The 19,879-nt window shown below is 36.0% G+C and overlaps 4 protein-coding genes across 4 annotated transcripts; 2 read left to right on the top strand and 2 right to left on the bottom strand.

The window, feature by feature from the left end:
- The first annotated feature begins 461 nt into the window (after positions 1–461).
- On the top strand, positions 462–4,684 carry mcts1 (MCTS1 re-initiation and release factor). Its single transcript, XM_067518973.1, has 6 exons — positions 462–650; positions 2,326–2,478; positions 2,566–2,663; positions 2,746–2,879; positions 3,009–3,076; positions 4,422–4,684. Exons 1-6 carry the CDS (start codon positions 640–642, stop codon positions 4,501–4,503), a joined length of 546 nt encoding a protein of 181 aa, XP_067375074.1. The 5' UTR covers positions 462–639; the 3' UTR covers positions 4,504–4,684.
- Positions 4,685–5,962: 1,278 nt separating this feature from the next.
- Positions 5,963–10,050, bottom strand: c1galt1c1 (C1GALT1-specific chaperone 1). The gene is made up of 2 exons (XM_067518972.1): positions 9,868–10,050; positions 5,963–7,687 (listed from the first exon to the last, which is right to left on the bottom strand). Exon 2 carries the CDS (start codon positions 7,671–7,673, stop codon positions 6,720–6,722), a length of 954 nt encoding a protein of 317 aa, XP_067375073.1. The 5' UTR covers positions 7,674–7,687; positions 9,868–10,050; the 3' UTR covers positions 5,963–6,719.
- A 2,091-nt stretch (positions 10,051–12,141) lies between these two features.
- On the top strand, positions 12,142–14,341 carry urp1 (urotensin-related peptide 1). The gene is made up of 5 exons (XM_067517728.1): positions 12,142–12,289; positions 12,649–12,777; positions 12,898–12,938; positions 13,197–13,302; positions 14,136–14,341. The coding sequence occupies exons 1-5, from the start codon at positions 12,187–12,189 to the stop codon at positions 14,165–14,167; spliced, it is 411 nt and encodes a 136-aa protein (XP_067373829.1). The 5' UTR covers positions 12,142–12,186; the 3' UTR covers positions 14,168–14,341.
- A 157-nt stretch (positions 14,342–14,498) lies between these two features.
- Positions 14,499–19,751, bottom strand: clic2 (chloride intracellular channel 2). Its single transcript, XM_067517727.1, has 6 exons — positions 19,486–19,751; positions 18,158–18,267; positions 16,325–16,450; positions 16,141–16,241; positions 15,719–15,900; positions 14,499–15,061 (listed from the first exon to the last, which is right to left on the bottom strand). The coding sequence occupies exons 1-6, from the start codon at positions 19,537–19,539 to the stop codon at positions 14,900–14,902; spliced, it is 735 nt and encodes a 244-aa protein (XP_067373828.1). The 5' UTR covers positions 19,540–19,751; the 3' UTR covers positions 14,499–14,899.
- Between the last annotated feature and the right edge of the window lie 128 nt (positions 19,752–19,879).

Raw genomic sequence — 19,879 nt, 5'->3', positions numbered from 1 at the left:
TATAAAAAAGAATATATTACTACTACTGTTATAAAAAATATACATTAGTAACACTGATTGAGTTAACATCTCGTCAATACGTAGACTAACGTTGCAAACACATGCTCTAAAATGTAGGCTAGTACTCCACTAAAAACAGTTCTCTGGGTATCAGCACAACTGAGTTGCTAATTAAAATACAAACAACAACAACAACAATGTATTTTAAACACTGCTGAACGTGATGGTGTTGATCACAAGAATGTACAAATCAAGTCAAGATTTGTTCCACATGCGCCCCATAAGGTTTATAAATCTACACAAAAAATAGAAAATAAAATAAAGGGAGCTACAAACTGTAGAACTACTATTTTAAAAAGCATAAAACGTTTTAGCGTAAACGTTTTAGTTACAGCAGTTACCTAGGTGACGGCTAATTCCTCCTGACCTGCCGTGAAATGCAAAAAACTGTTGTAAAATGACGCAAGCGTCATATACCTGGCCCTCCACTGCTGAACAGGCGTGGGACATCTAGAATATAACTTGATAGAAGAAGTCTTATTGTTTACTTTACTTGTGTTTGCTATTCTTGATCTCACGCACCAAGTGAGGACAAGTTGTGTCACTATTTGATGAACGCGGTATCGTTAACAATCGAGGATGTTTAAAAAGTACGTTGCTGATTGTTTTATTTTTTAGCATTAGCTAGTCAGGTGGCTAACGCTAACTGATTAGCAATGCGTCTTTAAGATTGCCTGACGTTCGTCTTTAGCTATGAGACAACCAGACATGAATTATGATATGCTGGGAAACCGTGTGTTATAATCGTTGGTCAGATCTCGGCCAGTTTGTGTTTGTGCCTTAAATCCAAAAATCATCTAGCCACATTTGACACTTAACGCTAGCTAAGTTAACTTTGCTAATTCAACAATCGCAAAGCTGATTGAGTTCGGCATCACTGATTTTGAAATGATCTCTCTTGCTTACAGTTTTCAAAACGGTCTAAAATCTACCGACATCATCTGAAGTATCAATAACATAGTGTAAAAAAAACTGTTACAACAGAAAGCTCTGTAATTAGCTTTTAACTTCTTTAAATTTATTACATTTGTATACATTCTTTTAAATGTCTAGTATTGAGCCCCGGACGTCCTCAAATGTTGTATGGGTTCAAGATATTGTTTGCGGTGCACAGATAATTAATTTCTAAAACAAGATCAAAAATACAAAAAAAGAAGCTAATGTTAAATTTTGATAAGTTGTTATTGTTTTTACTGGTGACATAATGTAATTTCCAGGTAAGCTTTGCCCAACCCAAACAGGTTTAATCAGTCCCATAACCGAAAACAATTGTGAGAGTTTAGAATAGTAGTGTTATTTTAGAACCAAATGATATGCTTTGTATAGTCAAATAGAGTACATTTTGTCGGATAAACTTAGTATCATAATAGTTTGAGAAATTGGAAGCCTCAGTACATTACTTGAGGAAGTGTACTTTGTTACTAGGTCTGGGGTTTCCAATTCTGGTCCCCAAGGACCCCTGTTTTGCTTTTTTTTTCCTAGCTATCCCAGTCCTACCAATTGCTGATTACCTTGATCTGGTGTATCCAGTTAATCAGCAGCTAGAAGACAGCATTTTAGATTAAGGTGGAGTCGGGGAAGATCAGTTGAATTGCTGTCTTTCAGCTTCTGAACTGAACACACCTGGTCTTGGTAATCAGTTTTGGGTAGGTAGGGGTCCTTGAGGATCATAATTAAAAACCACTGCCCTAGTCCACCATTGCTAAGCTTAAAGCACTTTAATTCTTTTGAAACAGAAGCTAATTATTCAACAATAAGAGTACTCCTAATATACGTTCTCTCTCCAAGACTGACCTTAAAAATAATTAGTCTATGCATAAGCATTAGTATTTTTGAGAAAAACAAATCCAAATGGATGAGAATAATTAGATTACATCTTTAATGTGTATTTTAACTTTGTAAACCCATATTGAGATAAATGTTACTGCAAGCATAATACATTTGTCAATACAGAATAAATGTAATAAATGTTCATGCAGAACTAAATTAATACTTTAAAGGTTTCTTTGGTGAGTTGGACATGTCACAAATACTTGATTGGTACTGTACTGTGTGTATTGGAAGATGTTGAGTATATACCAAATACCATAATACAAATAGAACATGTAATTTTAAAGTGTGTGAAATCATCTGAAATCTGAACCTGAGGTCCATCTTACAAGCTTTACCAGAGCCCTCAACTGCATCTCACATGCTATTGCCTTCATCTTATATTTACTTTTTAAGAAATATGCTTATGTTTGATGTTTTTTCTTTTTAATTTAGATTTGATGAGAAAGAAAATGTGTCAAACTGTATCCAGCTGAAAACTTCAGTCATCAAAGGCATCAAAAATCAGCTGTTGGAACAGTTTCCAGACATTGAAGCATGGCTCAATCACATAATGCCAAAAAAGGACCCTGTCAAAATAGTGAGATGGTAAGATGTTCCATTTTATTTGTCTCTCTTGTTCTTGTTGCCTTTTTGTGTGGTGCTTTAGAGTCTTGAATTTCCTTCTCTTTACAGCCATGAACACATAGAAATTTTGACAGTAAATGGAGAGCTGCTTTTCTTCAGACAGCGAGAAGGACCATTTTATCCAACCCTCAGACTGTTGCATAAATGTAAGATCGTTCAACCCCAGCTAATTGATAGTTGCATTTAAATTTTCTTATATTGAAGACATACTATCTTATCTTTTCTTAGATCCCTTCATTCTTCCACATCAGCAAGTAGACAAAGGGGCCATTAAATTTGTCTTAAGTGGAGCCAACATTATGTGTCCTGGGCTAACATCACCAGGCGCTAAACTCTACCCAGCTGAAGTGGACACTGTGGTTGTATCCTTTTAAACATGATGCTGCACATGAAGCTGTTTGATTTTCACACTACAGAATATTGTAAAGCTGCCCTTGAATATAATGTGTTCCAACTTCTCATTGAAAAAAATCCTTAACAAGTGGATGCAGGCCATAATGGCAGAGGGAAAACAACACGCACTTTGTGTTGGTGTTATGAAGATGTCTGCAGAAAACATGTAAGACATTTTCTATCTAATTTGTATTTGTTTATTTTTTTAATAGTATTTTGACTTCATGTTCCACCTCATTTTTGAATTTCCCTCAAAGTAGAGTTTCAAAGGACAGTGGTTAAATTATTTCCCTGTAAAATGGGAAAACCCTGTGGGTTATCAGTAATTGACAATCGTGGTTGGGTAAAGCGTCGCCATAAATTTTAAGTTGTACTACAAACAAGGTTTCTGCCAGTTTGACACAAAGACACAGATTATATAAAACATCATCCAAAATAGAGTACATAAGAGAAAAGTTTAAACTTACATTACTGTATCTTCTCTAAATTCATCATAGTCAGAGCACAGAGTAGAAAAGTGTATATATTGGTTTTGGCTATTGATGCACACTACTAAAGACAGACATGGAAATCTGAATGTAGGGGATGGGAGTTGTCAGAGAGGATACACTGTACTTTGTTTAGTAGCAGCTTTATATGTAGGTTGGACCAGCTGCTTAAGCTTTAAGATTCAAGATTAAAATAACTTTATTGATCCTAAAGGAGATTGTCTTTCCTTTTTACAGCTGCTCTCTATGTGAGAAGTAGAAAAGAAAGCAAAAAGCTTCCAACAAACCAAGACCATAAACGAGTACAAGTAAAAACTACTGATCAATAAGAAAAAACCCAGCTAGGAGTAAACATAAATGAAATAAAAATGAGAGTATTTGTCCATTTTTAGTTCCAAGTAATTAAGTTCCAGTCACATGTCCATATGAGTCGATGGTAAGAGGGTGAGCATTATTTGTGCTTACAACAAAACAGATGTAGATTGATTTCAAAAAGAAAAGTAAGATGGTATAACGGGAATAACATGTCAGTCAACAGTCTGCGTTTAGACAAATCGTTGTCTTTCCTGGTTCACAGATGCTAATCACCAAGCCAACAGCTGATTACATATTTGTCTTCATGTTATAAAATACAGTTTTCATGTATACATTTTACTATAAAAATAACACTGCATGACTGCTCTGGTGCTGTCTGGTCACACAGTGCAAGTCAATATACACATCCCTTACTCCCACCTGGCAGAGAGCACCTAAGTCCTCTGAAAACAAAGGAAAAACCCACATTATGTGAAAAGATTTACAGTAATAAACATTTTGCCTAGAACCTGGGGATTCTAGGCAATTTATTAAATTACTTAATTTTTGCTACCCCTCGAGACCAAATCAATACTGAGGGTGGGTCTTAGTGTTAGGGCAAAGGTCGGGAACTGCTTTTGTGCCTTTGTACATTTTACAGAAACAAAAACCTCCTGTTGCTGCTTTTATGATGCATGATCTTAATCCTTATTTGTCCTTTGTAAACAGAGAAAAAGTCAACAAAGGAATTGGAATTGAGAACGTTCACTATCTCAATGATGGATTGTGGCACATGAAGACGTATAAATGACGACATTAACACCTGCAACACCCTACTCCTACCCCCTCCTTCCCCCAGGAAGTGCGGAGTTTGAAAGCGATGCATGAGCTGCCAGGCAATTGTTTACTCTTATAGACATGGCTGTGTCACCTGCTGAAGGCTTTGGATGAAACCATCATCCTGCAGAAATAAAATGTTTGCTTTAAACCAGTTTGCATTGGCTTTTTTTTTACATTGCATTAAAGTTATTGTAGAAAACTAAATTATAAACATAAAGTTGACCTCAAGCCTTTATGTTAAGGGTTTTATTTCATGAGGGGCGTACAGGTAATGTGATGATGTGGCATGTGTTCTGAAGAATACGGTGTGTGAGCGTATTTACATAATGACTGTATTGTTGACAGGTAGAAAATAACTACATTTACTTAATAAGGTACTTTTTTGTAGTACAATTGCTTCCATATTCCAAGAATTTTGCCTTATTTAACTATACTGCCATTTAGATATTGTACTTTATTACATTTGGCAGCTTTAGTTACTGATGCAGATTATCAATACAACATATACATTTTGATTTACCATTAGTTCATGAAGTGGTTAAAAGTAGCTTTATCTACGGTGGCACATTTCCTTAGACATAGATTTTACCATTAAAAGTTTGTTTGCAGTTTGAAGCTTATTAGTGAAATTTTACATTCTGTAACTCCCCCAAATTTGGCTTTTTGCCTGCTACAATTTTCTGAATAAAAGGAATTGGTAGTTTTTAAAATCAAATTTCCAGAAACACAGTTTTAAAAGTCAGTCTCTCCTTAAAAATATATATATGCAGTAAATTTACCAAGGCCTTAAAATTTAGATTTCTGTAGAATTGTTTAAGGACACATTTAGGTTATAAATAGCATCAAATTTTGTTTACTTCATACTGATCTTTAGAGAAATCTTTTTTTTTTTATTGGAGTATTTTTACAAACATAGGTATATTTTAACGTAGGTATATTTTACCTTGAGTAACAAAATTTAGTACTTTTTTAGGATTAGGCAAGTCCTTGCAATTTTACTTAAGCACTGATTTTATGAACTGATACCACATCTGATTATTAGATACTGTTATGGTGACATTTGTCAATGTGTTTAGGTACTTTATTCTGTTAAGTTAAACTTAACTGCGTAATATTTTCATTTATAAATCTAATTCTCAACAGTAACAATTGCCAGCTCTAAAAACCAGTAAAAAGTACTATTGCAGTCTGGAATACAGAGAAACATGTATAAAGTAGTGAATTAAAATATTTTAAATATCCCAAACAGTCTTGTTTTCAAAAAGCAGATCAGAAAAAACTGTTAATAGTAAAAGAAATGTGGCTGTTCTTAGAGCTTAATTGCTCTAACTATAGATATTTGGTTTGTTATGCTTAAAACTACCACCAATCTTCTGTAGATTGACAATTTTCATCACTGTTCCCACTTTGAAAAGCAGCACAAAAACACATTTCTGTAAGTAAATTTATTTTCCAAGAGTCATGTTTTTTGTCTTTTAAAAAGAAGTCGTGTCTAATGCCCATGTTTTTAAAATGTCAGTGAATTTTACAATAAAATGTCTGATTTGTTTTTTTAATAGTGCAACAGAAGAAATATACTGTACTGTTAAGTTGACATTGAGGTATTCTATTTTCCATGGAGCCGTAAAGGTCAATAATTCTCCATATGTGCAGGTAACAATGTACAGTATGTCAGGGCAAGAAATGCACTTTATCTAGAGCTGGGCTTAGACTAAGAAAGCTCAAGTCAGCATTGATCATTGGTGCTTCAGTACAATTGTTAATTAGGTCTGCTGATGGTATTCTAAGAGGACCAAGCATTTACAAAAGTTAAATAATTTCAGAAACCTCTACCAATAATAGCTAATGCAGCTTTAAGACCACACAAAGACAAACATTTAAAGATACATAACAATATTACAAGAACAAAAAAAAATTATTAACTTATCATCTATAACAAATTTGATATTTCCCAGGCTTATCTTCATTCAGAGAATGGCACACCCTTCGATTCAGTTTACCTAAAGTACAAGGGAATGGGCTGCTGATTGTGCCAAGTGCAAAAGGTACAAATATACACAAAAATGTTCCCCCCCCCCCCCATAGTCAAGTTTTACAAACAGGATATGAAACCATCTCCCCAAGTTAGGTTTGCAATCATAGAAGCAAAAAAATTAAATGTCACATTCAGCTTTCAGTAATGAGTTTTTAGTCATTGTCTGAATCTTCAGGAGGGTAAAATACCAAAGAGTCATGAAAATCGTGGCCATAAGGACGGAGTCTATAAACACCATACATCATAACCTGCATTTGATTTGGTGACATCCCGTTGAATGTGACGGCCACGTCAGAGCAACAGCCCTGCACCACATTATTGGGGTTGTCCCTCATACTGTCTTTTATCAGGCTGTCGACAGTCTTGCTGTTAAACAGCCCTTTTCCGTGTGCATCCTCGCCGTTCTCTGCAAAGACACCTTTATATTTTAGACAGACAGCCAGCTGCTTGTCCTCGCTTAGTTTCCACAGAGCACGTCCTCTTTCTGGACATTTGTCTTCCTCCTGGAACACGTGCACTAGCCTTTTCAGAGCTTCATAGCTAAGAACAATGCCGCTATCATAGGCCACATACTCAAGCTCCCCTGACTTCATAGCCTTTCCTAGATAAAAAGGTTCACTGGGATCCCTTGTAAGCACCAGGTATTTCAGGTTCTCAATGATGGCAAACGTGGTGGGTTGTGCTACAAAGAACCAGCGCAGGTCTCCAGCATTTTCATAAGCATGCTTCAGAGCTTTGCGCAGCCTCGCCCAGTCATCTTTTTCATTCAGGTCTACTGCTTCAAGTGCCTTAGACGACTCTGAAGTATAAAACACAGGGTTGTCACAGTGTTTGCTCCAGGTGTCAACCGCCGTAGCCCAGTAAACAAGGTTCTTGGGCTGGACCATTATGATGCAATACACCCGGACTTGATTGCTCAACTCTTGTATCTGACTGTCAGTAAAGTGCTTTAGCTCGTCTTTACTGGGGGCCTTGACATGATGGTGATGGTGATCTTCTGTTTCAGGCTTAATGCTTGGGTTGAAACTCCCCAGGAAAGACAGCGCCAAGCAGAAGAGGCTTCCCATGATCACCCCTTTCATGAAAGATCCTCCTTCAGACAACATGCTGGCGGCAGACTCTGAAAAAAAGAAAATGCGTTACCACAGCTTGTATGAAACAATTATTTGATTATTTCAACAACTGGTTATTTAGCCTTACAATTTAGAGGCTGTTACAGAACAAATACCAAACATCTGATAGGTTCTGCAAAGGAAAAACAAAAAATTCTGCGTGATAAAGCTCCTCCCAAATACTTGCTGACAAAATGTTTGCGTACACCTCTGAGTTAATTCTGCTGCTACTATCACTACTTAAATCAGTAAGGACAGTTGATCCTGTTCTAGAAGCCACCATACAAGTACAAGGCATGACATTACCTCCAATGTGCTTTAGAGATTACCCTAGATCATAGTTTGTATCGTGAATAGATCCTTTTGTCTGCCACACTTTCCATCATTGTGCAAAAATGGTACCTGGATTTCTGATCCTTACACCTGATAAAGGATTTGTATCTTGTAAAATGGTGGGTTGTATTACCTTCAACCCCACACTGTGGAGGTTTCCGCCAATGTGTTACTACTGTTTTGGATTTTTGCTTCACAGATTTTCCAAAGCTTCTGACATCAGCTGTTGTTGTTTTCATTTGCTGACCTGTTCTGTGTATGTTGCTCAGTACACCAATGGTCCTTTTTCAGGACAATTCCAATTTGTTGTATAAACTATGCCCAATGTTGGAGCTATGCCTCTGATTTTTTAAAATCAGATCAGATTCAAATAACCAGCTTTTCTACCATAATCAGCTCTTGTTGTCATTTAGAATTCTTTGTTTGAATAATCAATTTCACAAAACACATGGCTAACAAGACACAAATATCAGTCACCAGTACTGTAGCTCACTTAACTGTGGTTGATCTAATACAAAAGGTGATATGTTTTATGCTGTTTAACATAACTGTGAGTAAATAGCATCGAATAGAAGTTACACATCTGAACATTCATCTCATACCCATCTTCATTTTTAAGCCCAAATGTCTTCAGTGTACAGCAAAAACAACTAAAATGACTTTTGCAAAGGATCGTATCTGTTATACATCTAACTGATCTGATCTTCAAGTGCTTGTCCGATTCTCTACATTTACCATATTTAGATACATTGCATTGCCTGGAGAGATTTATCCAACAGACTCAAAGCTGTAATTGCTGCTACAGGGGCTACAACACACTGAACAAATAGTATAATACCTTAAATGACACTTTATAAAATACAAACAATTATTTGCAAGAATATACATAAAAAAAGAACCATAATTACTCAGAACACGTTTAAACCTTGAAATGGTCTTGGTCCGACCAACAGATCCTGAAGATATTCAAATTTCAACATAAGACAAAAAAAATGGAAAATTCAACGTCTGAGAAACTGGAACTAGTCAGTGTTCTTCATTGGTGCTTTAACAAAGGCACAAATAAATAGGAACTACGAGTAAATTAGAGCTTAATACTTTATTTCTTTGTTTCTCCAGTGTTGGGAAATAGTGAACATGACAGACAATTACAATTTCCCAGAACACAAAGTGAATATAGATATTCATTTTATATTACTGAATTTCAGAAATGACGCTATAACCAGTGAATATTTGGAGTATTGTTTATATTTATTATTTTTTTGTATTTTGACCAAGTGGTGCACTGACCAATTTATGCTACGTTCCCTGACAGTGAAATATTGAACTTTGTAATCCAATAACTTTATATGCCAAGTTCAGCTCCTTCTGTGAACACACATACTAAAATGATCCGACTTTTTAATCCAGCCCCCATTAAAGGTTGAGCCGACACCTGCCTGGGAGTAAACACCTGCCAAACACTTTATTTAAGTCCAGCCAGTTATCTGTGCCACACTATAACCGACCCCCACCCGGTGAATGTTGGGAAACTACTGACAACACAAACGGAAGGTGGACAAATTTGTTGGAGTTTAACTTACTAAAACGTTTAAGTTGGGACTTTTGAGTAAATCTGAACCTCGGAATATTCGTCTGTTTTCGTCTGTCTCCACATATTTAATACATTCAAATTAACAGCTATTAACAGCTAAGCTAGATAGTGATCGTGTGATTAGTTAAACACAGTGGATTTTAAACTGATATCAGTTGCTAACCAACAGTTAGCTTCCAAGCGTCGTAACTAAAGTCACTACACAGCTAACCGTGAGGTCTTGTTAGCGACATAAATAAAACAAACAAGTAGCTCCCGTACCTCGTTAATTTAATGCTGCCGTGGTAGATTGGTGCTCCTGTCTCCTTGTGTTCCTGCTCACTCCTCTCCTGTTTGCCGAGAATACTGACTTCAACCTAAACAAAGTTAATGAACAGCTAGGCAATTGGTCTGTGCCATGGCTGATCAGTATATCGCTTCCTCCTTCTCTTCTTCTGTTGAGCTGCTGTCCAACTCACTTCCGCGTTACCGCCATCTTAAGGACTCGTTTAGCTACCACAGATCGTCCGAGTTTTACCCCCAGTCTTGTTGGTATTTCATTTCTGTTTGTGGCCATCATGTGTCTCTTTTGTGTTTGTTTGGGGGTATTTTTTTAATGTCCTTCTCACACCTTTTATTTTATTTGATGTAATTTTGTGTTTAGTTGTAATTTTGTGTAGTAGTTCAAAAAAGTCTCTTTAATATATGTTTAATATCTTAGAGTAAGACAGTTATAATTTTCTGTGTTTTTTTTTTTATTGTTGTCCTGCATCTCTGTTTTGGAGATCTTTGTCTTTTTGAGGTATTCTGTGACAGTTTGTTTTTATCCGGCGTCACTTTGTACCATTTTACGATGGTTTTTATTACAACTGTTAGTTGTATTCTTTTTTTTTTTTTTTTTTTTGTAGCTTTTTGTCTTTGCTTTATTATCATTTTTAGGCCATTTTTTAAATTTATGTGGAAATTTCTTTTGTATTTTTTTGTAAATTCCATTTACTTGGGATAATTTCCTGTCTATTTGTGGTTATTTTTAATCTCCCTGTGATCATTGTCCATCTCTTTGTGGTCATTGTGTGTAATATAATTGGTTTGTTGGAAGAATAGCATTGAACAACATTTCCTTCATGTTGTGCTCTCTTACTCTTACTACGTGAAAATACATTACATAGCATCTCTTTTAAAATGTGTGAGGAAATGGCTTATACTATACCCATTTAACTGAATAACAATATGAATAATTCACAATAAACTCAAATAAAATACCACTTCTTCAGACTTTATCTTTTATAGCAGAAACTGTAGTGACCATAAATCCATGCCCCGTGGCCATAAAAAACACATCAGCAATCATGTGGATTTTCAAAAATTAAAATTTGTTATCGTTAGGTTGTCCCACTTTTCCAAATGGGTATTTAATCAATTTTAAATTCTTTTAAAGTCTTTTGTATGTTTGCCTCTTATTGCTGGCTCCTCAGCAGCCAGATGCATCAAATGTTGTTTTCCACAGCAGTTTCAGAGACTTGGAGACAACCTTATAAATCACCTGACATACAGAGCATTAGTGGCCTTTCAGTTTGATAAAAAGCCCTGTGTCCCAAAGCCCCTTTGCAGAGTTGAAATCTTCTAATATGGTTTAATCTTTGATGTTTTTATGAAACACTTGTCTTTGTTATTACATTGTAAACCTTATTAAATATTTAAAATGAATGAATATCTTAAATATCTTACAAAACAAGTCCAAGACGGTTTCCTGCGTGTCAAATATTATGTGAATAATTTTGAGCTCTAAGTAGCATTTTTCAGTACAGGTGAACTTCTAAACCTGCACCTTTTTTCACAGCATCAGGAACATCTGCCCTCATTACCCTGCACTGTGCATACTTGTGAGATTTGTACTTTTTTTCACCATATATTTATAGTGTTAATCTCTAGCAGACTGACTTTGGTCTGAAAATGTTTACAGACATCGGTGACTTTTTGTTTTTAGTTAAAATTTTACACAGTGCAAAGTGCAAATAAGTAAAGCCTTATTCAACATGTAAAAATAAAATGTTAAGTTTAGCTTGTTTATTCTCCTGCAGTCATTGTGTCCCAATGACAGAAACCACTTGACAAGAACAAATAATGTAGCTGTTTGTATTTTTAAATCATGACCAAGGCAAAGTAAAACCTATTTACCACTATGTGACCATCAGACATTCATCATTAATTTCTTCAGAAATGTTCCCTTCCCCAGACAAAATGACGTAGAAACCTGCAGTGACATACTTCCAGCAACTCTTTGTGTCTGTCATCTTAGACGTGAGGAATGATGCGTTTGGACAGCTCATCACACAGACTTGGTGTCAGATGGACACACACTGATTACTACTGCAGAGTAAACATTTGTTAGGCCTCTCTGTACAAGCACAGATAGGCTCCAGCTGAATTGACAGGGTCCCCTAAATTAGGTCTATGACGCCTGATCCATTAAGAAGGACACTGGGTGTGATGATAATGTATTGATCCGAATGTGATGAATGGACACTGATGATATATAAGTAAAGTTCTCAGTCAGGCTGAGGTATAGTTCAGATCTGGCCATCTAAAGAGAGAGGCACCATGCTTTCTGTAGCGCTGTTTTACCTCCTGGCTGTGATTTGTTCTGCAAGACGGACACATGCTTTACCTTTGTATCCTGATACCAATCTGGAGCCACAGTCAGGTAAGATCCCTGTACTTCTTTTTAAATGATTTTTCTTTTATATAACTATAAGATTTTGGATTGCTTTAGACTAACTATACTTTGCAAAATGCCCTATTTATTTTTTGCCCTAATTATTGTAGTTGGCACAGGATAGACTTAATTCAGACTTACGCTTAATTTTGTTCAATTTTATTCATACGTTTTCTTCCTAAATATTAATTAAACTCAATATTCTCATTTAATTAACTCTTTTATGTTCCGCAACATGTGGCTCAAAAAACCGCAAAGAGATTTTAGTTGTGATTCTACTTAACTCATTGCTGGGACATTATTGCCTCAGTGAAAGGATACTGATAGATGGTATTCTATCTCAACAGAATTCATTCAGAAATTAGTGTCAGAGGTGGAGGGTGGAATGAACCCTGCAGAGGGGGAGCAGAGAGAGGTGAATAATTTGTATCCTCTACTGATGCAGCACGAAGGAGGAAGAGACTCATGGAATAAAGGTGAAAACAACCAACATGCAGACATGTGAATAAATCTGATAACTTGTCAAATCTGATAATAGTCAAATATGATGCTCAATATAATGATGTTTAAACTTTTATAACATTTTTTTTCTTCAGGGGACAAAGATTCAGCACAACATGATAAGTTTGCAAACATGGTAAGGCTGATAATGTACATTTCCATTACACACACTGCACATACTAGTATAGCACTTTGAAAATACATTTAATTTAGCCAAAATGATCCTTAAGTGAAACAGAATAAGAGAAGAACATCTACTTTTGTTTGAACTCTACATAGAAGGAAGATGTAGCAAAATGTTCAGTGCAGGAACATATGGGAACACATGCAGACAATCAAATATGACCGAATATAGCAGCTTTGATTATGATGTTTTTGTTGTTGTTGTTTTTAGGTGGAGGACCTCAAAGAAGCAATTTTGAAGCTGGCAGCGGCTGACAAGCTTCGCTCTCAGGGTTTTCTTAGAACAGAGCAGAACTTACCAAAAACAAACAAAAGAGGTCAGTAATTCTTCAAATTGGATTGATTTAGTATAAACCAGGTTAATCTCCCGTCTAATGCTTACATATAACAAATACAATAAATGTAAAATCACTTTAAAGGGAAAAAACGAGATGAGATAAAGATAAGAAAGATAGAAAAACATTATACTCGAAGTCCTTAATTTAGCAATGATTAACATTCAATAAATGGTTTAAAGCACATTATAAAGTGCTTTCAAGTAGATCTAAGGGCTTTTAACTGTTCCCATGGTATTTGTCAGCAGATACATACATTTTAGATTTACATTATTTTAACACATAATATAATATAATGTTGTACAATATAAATGAGTTCATTATTGTTTCATCAGTTTTTTACATTATTGCCATTCATGGTGTCTTCCTTTGGGGGTCGACAGGTGAAGTTGTTGTGTGAAAACACAACAACAACAAACACTTATATGTGCTGCAGGGCAGCATGTTATCAGTCATTAATGTTTATGCACTGCTTATGAATGGTATATACCAAAAACATTACAGCACAGGTGAAATACACTTACATACAACACAAATTCTAATAAATAATTACATAATTTGGCCATCTGCACAACTGCAGGTGAAGTGAATTTTAAAGGGCTTAACAATATGTGTAAAATATCTCTCTTAATTCAAATACATTGATCAACAGGAATAAAACAGTCACACTTCATAAAGAACAGTCAGACTAGTTGTAAAATGTAAAATTTCAATCTGAAATAATGTACTATATTATAGTAAATAGTGTAAAGATTGTGTACAGTGGAAAAATCTAATCACGTGTTCCTGGTTTTCACTCCCTGATGTCCTCACAGCTTGTTTCTGGAAATACTGTGTGACGAACTAGAGTCCAGCAGCAGGACGTCTTGTGCTTCCTGCCTGTCTTGACTGTCTGTCACTATTTTTGTTTCCCATCAAACAGCTCATTCATCCTCTCCACTGCATCATCAGAAAATATATTTTTGAAGTTGTAAAACTGTCTTTTTTGTGGCTAGAAATAAACTTGGAAACAGAAATTTGATTGTGACCTGTGTTTGGTTGTGATATTTCAAGGTAAAGATGTTTATAGACATTACTGGATGAGACCCAAAGGGAGATAAACATAACATATTTCTGGATTATTTATAATTGTTTTCTACAGCAGCTTTACGGTCAGCAGACACAAACACATACAAACATAGAGATCAGGTGTTTTTTATTAGTGTGTAACAAGTGTTAATGTTATCAAACTGCTTTTGTACAAGATACACAACTGTATTTGAAATATTTGTGAAATTGCAATTCACATTACCACTATATTGTATTACTGAATGAGGGTGTTTGATCATAAGAGCATGAAATATATATATTTACACTATGAACATTAACTAATCTGCAAATTACATAAACAGTCAATTGCACATTTGGCCTTTTCAACGTGGCATAAAAACGAACATCGGTCCGTGAGACACAACCAATAAAACATTTTACTTTAGAATGTTGGAATCATGTGATTAGTTGCCACAGCTTAGTCCTTTCTCTGCATTTTGACATGCATGGTTAAACTTGATAAAAACAGGACATGCATAACAGAAAGTGTTTATTTCCTCTGGTTGACCACAGTAAAGTATGCCTTCTCAATTTCAATGTCAGCTGGACACGTTTGTTTGAACTCCTCTCTCTCGTAGGCGTTCTGAAGGTACCGCCACACGCCCGTGAATTCTGCAGGAATTTCAAGGTCACAGTACTTTTTGGAAGCAACCTAAAACAAATAGAAAGTATTCAGATAATTTACTTAAGTAAAAACACTGACAATATAAAGTTCAAGTTCAAATCAAGTGCAAACTGTTATTCATTATGTTAGACAGTTGAATGTGTTTCAAAATTATACATTTTCTTTGACATAGTAGCATAAAAGTATAATGTACAGTACACTTTGAAATACACAAGTAAACTGAAAAAAAAAACACTACTGTACATAGAAATTCTGCTTTGCAAATGTTATTATTATCAGCAAAATAAACATAATTTATTGAGGTGGAGCTACTTTATTTAATGTGTTGCATACAAAATCTGAAAGCATGATGAGGATGATAAATGGTGATAGTGGTGATGATCATTTTAATTATTATTTGGTTTTTGCTTTTTTAATAGCACATTGGACAATGTTACTTCTTTGTAAACAGTTTAAAGAGAGGAAATGTCTCTTTGGTGGAGCCAAAGACATCTAACATGGGTTCTCCGACAAACCATTGTACATTTTATGCTTATCATGTTTTTATGTACTTTATCTGAAAAGTAACTAGAAATTAAATTATTTATTATTTATTAAATTATAAATTAATTAAAACTTAATTGAAAATCAAGTCAAGAAGAAGTTGTTTTTTTGTACTGTAACACAGCTGTTTCACTGTCTCACCCTGATGACGTGCAGTTTGGGCAGCAGGTTGCAGTCCGCTAAAGTGAGGCGGTCACCATCCAGGAACTTCCTTTTGGAGACAGTGATTGTTTCGCTCGAGTTGTGGTCGATCTCCTCGGGGAGCGGGGCATTTAGGTAGTCGTCCAGGCGTTTAAACTCCCTCAGCAAGTTTTTCTCGTGAACTAGAGGGTCACAAACACAAAAACATCACAGATTTTAACTCCACCTCATTTACTGAACAGCCGTAGTTACTTGTTGCTTTGAGGAAAAATATAAATGAGAAAAATAACCACAAAAAAGCATCAAGTAATCCCACAAAATAATATTAAGCTTAAATATTATATGGACAGTAATTTTTCTGCACAATGAAAGTACTTTAAATACCGGTTAAATCTAAATTAATTACAACAAGCGTAGCTTACAGGCGTTATTCGGGCTGTTCTTGATGAAGGCGGAGAACTTAGCAAAAATGTCGGCGCCCACATCAAAGGACTCTTTGTTGAGCGGGCTGAGATGAGGATACCTGCAGCAGACAGAAGAAAACCTGTGCTATGAGGATAAAACCATCATTAATTCAACACCTCACCGATGTCTGTACAACATTACCTGGGAGGGGCAAGTGTTTGTTCAAGAAACTCCTCAATTTTGATAAAGTCTGTTTTGAGGGTCCCGTTGTAAAGCAGAAAAGGGGGGTTTGTACCAGGGGCCAAGTCCTTGAGCTCAGCTGGTTTCCTGCAGAACAGAGAGCCAGATAGAGAGAAAGGTTATACACAGATGTAAAGTAAGTACTATATAACAGGTCTTTTTATGTCATTACTAAAAAAATGTCTTCACCATAATTCTCAGTAACTTGTTAGCACTTTATAGCAGCAATATGATATGACTTTGCCCTAAATATTATATGTTTTTAATGTTGTGGTTTATAGGTGTGTGTTTCCCCCAACATTAGATTTTTATTACTACTAACTAAAGGGTCATTTTCCGAAGGGACAAAATTCTTATAATGTTGGATTTTTAAAATCAAATTCCCAAAAATTAGGGTTTCAAAGTAAATCTCTCCGGAAATCTGCACATGAACTAAACTTAACAAGGCCTCAATATTTTAATTTCTGTCAAAGCAACAAATCGGGACTAGACTATTTATATCAGTATCTCAGTTGTGCTGGTTTTGACAGCAGGGATTGTTAGTAGAGTAAGTTAAGTTTAGAGCATGTACTTCAGCTTCACTTCAGAATTTGAAGTGGTACTTATAGTGGACTACTCTTTTAGGCTAGTACTTTCACTTCTATCTAAGTTGTACACAGACTAGCCATTGAACTAGTTCGTAAGAAAAAGTTCCTCGAACAAAAACAAGGCTACGGGTTTGCTAATATTTTATGCGTATACTGAAATTGAATGCATCAATTTCTTCTGTAGTTGTTTAGTGCTACAAACCCTCTAATACTCTACAATATTATCTCATAAACGTGAATACTCTGTTGAAGGTTGAACAGTCAAAAATAATCATATACGTTTCCACATGAATTCAGGAACCAGACATGTAGTAGAGCTGCGGACATCCAGTAAAAATGTAATCGAATTTTCATACTGAGAGGCTGTATAAGTTTTTGCTGGTACAAATACAGATTTTTATCATTCAACTTGCCTTAGAGTTACTGAGGCCAGTATGGTAACACTGCAGGGTTATTCATTAAAGCAGACACTAACGCTGGATGGAGGAATCTACATTTTATGAAGTGCTGCGTGAGTTTGACATGTAAAATACTTGATGCATTGTCATTCTATTATCCCAGGAGGACCGCAGAGAAAAAGACCTATTGGAGAAGTTGTCCTGACCCCGTGCTGATGAAGATACCAACATTTTTTATACCAGCATTTAGTATCTGCTGAAATAGATTTTGTGGACCTACATGGACAAAAAGTCCTGTACCAATCCGCCCTTGGTTATTTGTTATTAATTCTGTGCTACAATCATCTACTCTTATCAAACATGTCAAAGCTGAAAGCCTGTTGGTTATCAAGCTTGTCAGAATAAAATGCAGCAAAGTGGATTAATGATTTCAATGCCTGCTATTAGTTTAGTTATAAAAACACACAAAAACTGGGAGTGGTCGGCTATTTCTGAGGCCTCTTGTGTGTATGTTCTGAATCATTTAATTACTAGCATCCTTTCAATGTTTCCTGATCTTATTTGCTTGCTGGTAATGACCCTGAAAAATTCACACAAACACCTTCTTCAAATGAAAATGGTCTTTGATTGAAAGGGACACAGAGGTTTTTGTACACCTGTTTTAAGGTTCTCTATTGACAAGGGAGAAATAGTTTGAATTACAAAAAATAGTCTCAATTTCTGTTTTTTTGCTTAATAACAGAATTCTGTGTGAAAGTCCCCACGACCAGATGCTCAGGAAGTGTGTGTGCCAGAGGACGGGTGCTTACTTCCTCATGTCAACAGTGGTCACTGTAAACTTCACTCCTTTCAGCCACAGCACCATGAAAAGCCTTTGGCAGAAAGGACAGTTCCCAACGTTTTCTCCGTCATGTCCAGCCTGAAAAAACACAAAAAGCATCATTAGTTACAATTGCAATATGTCTGCTCCTTTCTTCCACTGATAAACAAGCGATATTGAAAGTTAAGGGCAAGCCTGGGACATTTATAGAGCTTTTCCTCCATTAGAAAAGTAGGCATTGTGTTGTAGCAGACAGCAGCTGTTCTCCTCTCTCAGTCAAACTAGGCTTTTGTAACTTCCATATTTTTAGGTTGCTGATATATTCATGTTAAAGGAATTATTTGCTTTTATGTTAAGAGTTAGATGAGAAGATTGATAGCTGGTTAACTTAGCTTAGAAGACTGGAAACAAGGACAAAAACTAGCCTGGCTAAAGATGACCATTTATTAAATGCTGAAGATACAATGAAACAAAAACATTTGCTGCTTATGTGGGAGAAGTGACTTTTTTCTGTAAAACTGCAAATAGATGGATTTTGTCACTGATTAACAAAATCAGGCCAACTATTTCCCCATGTTTCCAAACTCTATGCTAAGTTAGTCTGCTGCTTTATTTTCATATTTAACAGTGTTATAGATTTTGTCATCTATTTCTAAATTCAAGAAATAAGTTTCATTTACAAAGACATGTTTTTATCTTACTGCTGCTTTTGAACTTCTCTTAACCTTGTTTTGTGGAAAACACTTTTACTTGATAATAACACTGCAGAGACACATTTGCAATCGCATAGAGTGTTCGTGAAGAAGAAAAATGTGAAATGAGAAAAGAGTAACATGACTGATTGTGTGACTTGTTGATATGGCCGACTGTATCTGAATGAGTGGGTAAGTAAAGTGGGTGTGCCTGGTTCAGAGTTGGGGCTGTGCAGTCACCCTGCAGGCTGCTCGCTCCTTCTGTGTGTGCAATGATAAGAGGACTTTCTCTGTGAACAGAGTTCGCTGATAAAACTCGCTGTTACCCTCAGCAGGGGTACAAACACTTTAGCATCTATAGTACATGGTATCTGAAAATGACATCCATTAAAATGAGAGTTGTCCTCTGATTGATGCTGCTGTCGATCTATGCTCTTCTACTGTATTAATAAACGAGCAGCAAATAAATGGGTGGCTCACTCCCTTGCTTTAGTAAAAGATAACGATGTCACAAGGATTCTCAATATAAGCAGCACATTCTTCAGCTGGTGAATTAAAGTGTAACTGACTTTTGCCTCACTTTACAATGATCTTTTTCTTGTGAAACTGAAAAGACAAGACTGACCTTAATGAACAACTCGATGCTTGGCTCCTTGTCAGAGTTCTGCCGAAGTGCCATGTTATCCCTAAAAAAGGTGGATGTATTGGTTTTAAATCCGAATAGTTGCTCCAGTGAAAGCTTCGTCTGAAGTCAGTGGGCCCACCCAAAAAAATCCAAATAGCTACAGAGGAAACTGATAATGATGCTCTTGAACAAGGGCGGCTTTGGTTTCAAGTGGCTGCCAGGAGAAAGCGCAACACCTCGCAGCTGGTTGTGTTTTGTCTGAGGGCTCCTTGGAGGCTCTGAACAGTTTACAAGTCAGAGGGGAGGAGTACTGAGAGAACTGGGCGGGGGTTACACACTCTTATATATAATCTAGGAGGAGAGAGCCTAAAATAGTAGGTCCCTCTGCATAATG

This window comes from Channa argus, chromosome 10 (genome assembly GCF_033026475.1).
Source record: "Channa argus isolate prfri chromosome 10, Channa argus male v1.0, whole genome shotgun sequence".
Taxonomy (NCBI): Eukaryota; Metazoa; Chordata; class Actinopteri; order Anabantiformes; family Channidae; genus Channa; species Channa argus.
This window is presented reverse-complemented; position numbering and strand designations above follow the sequence as displayed.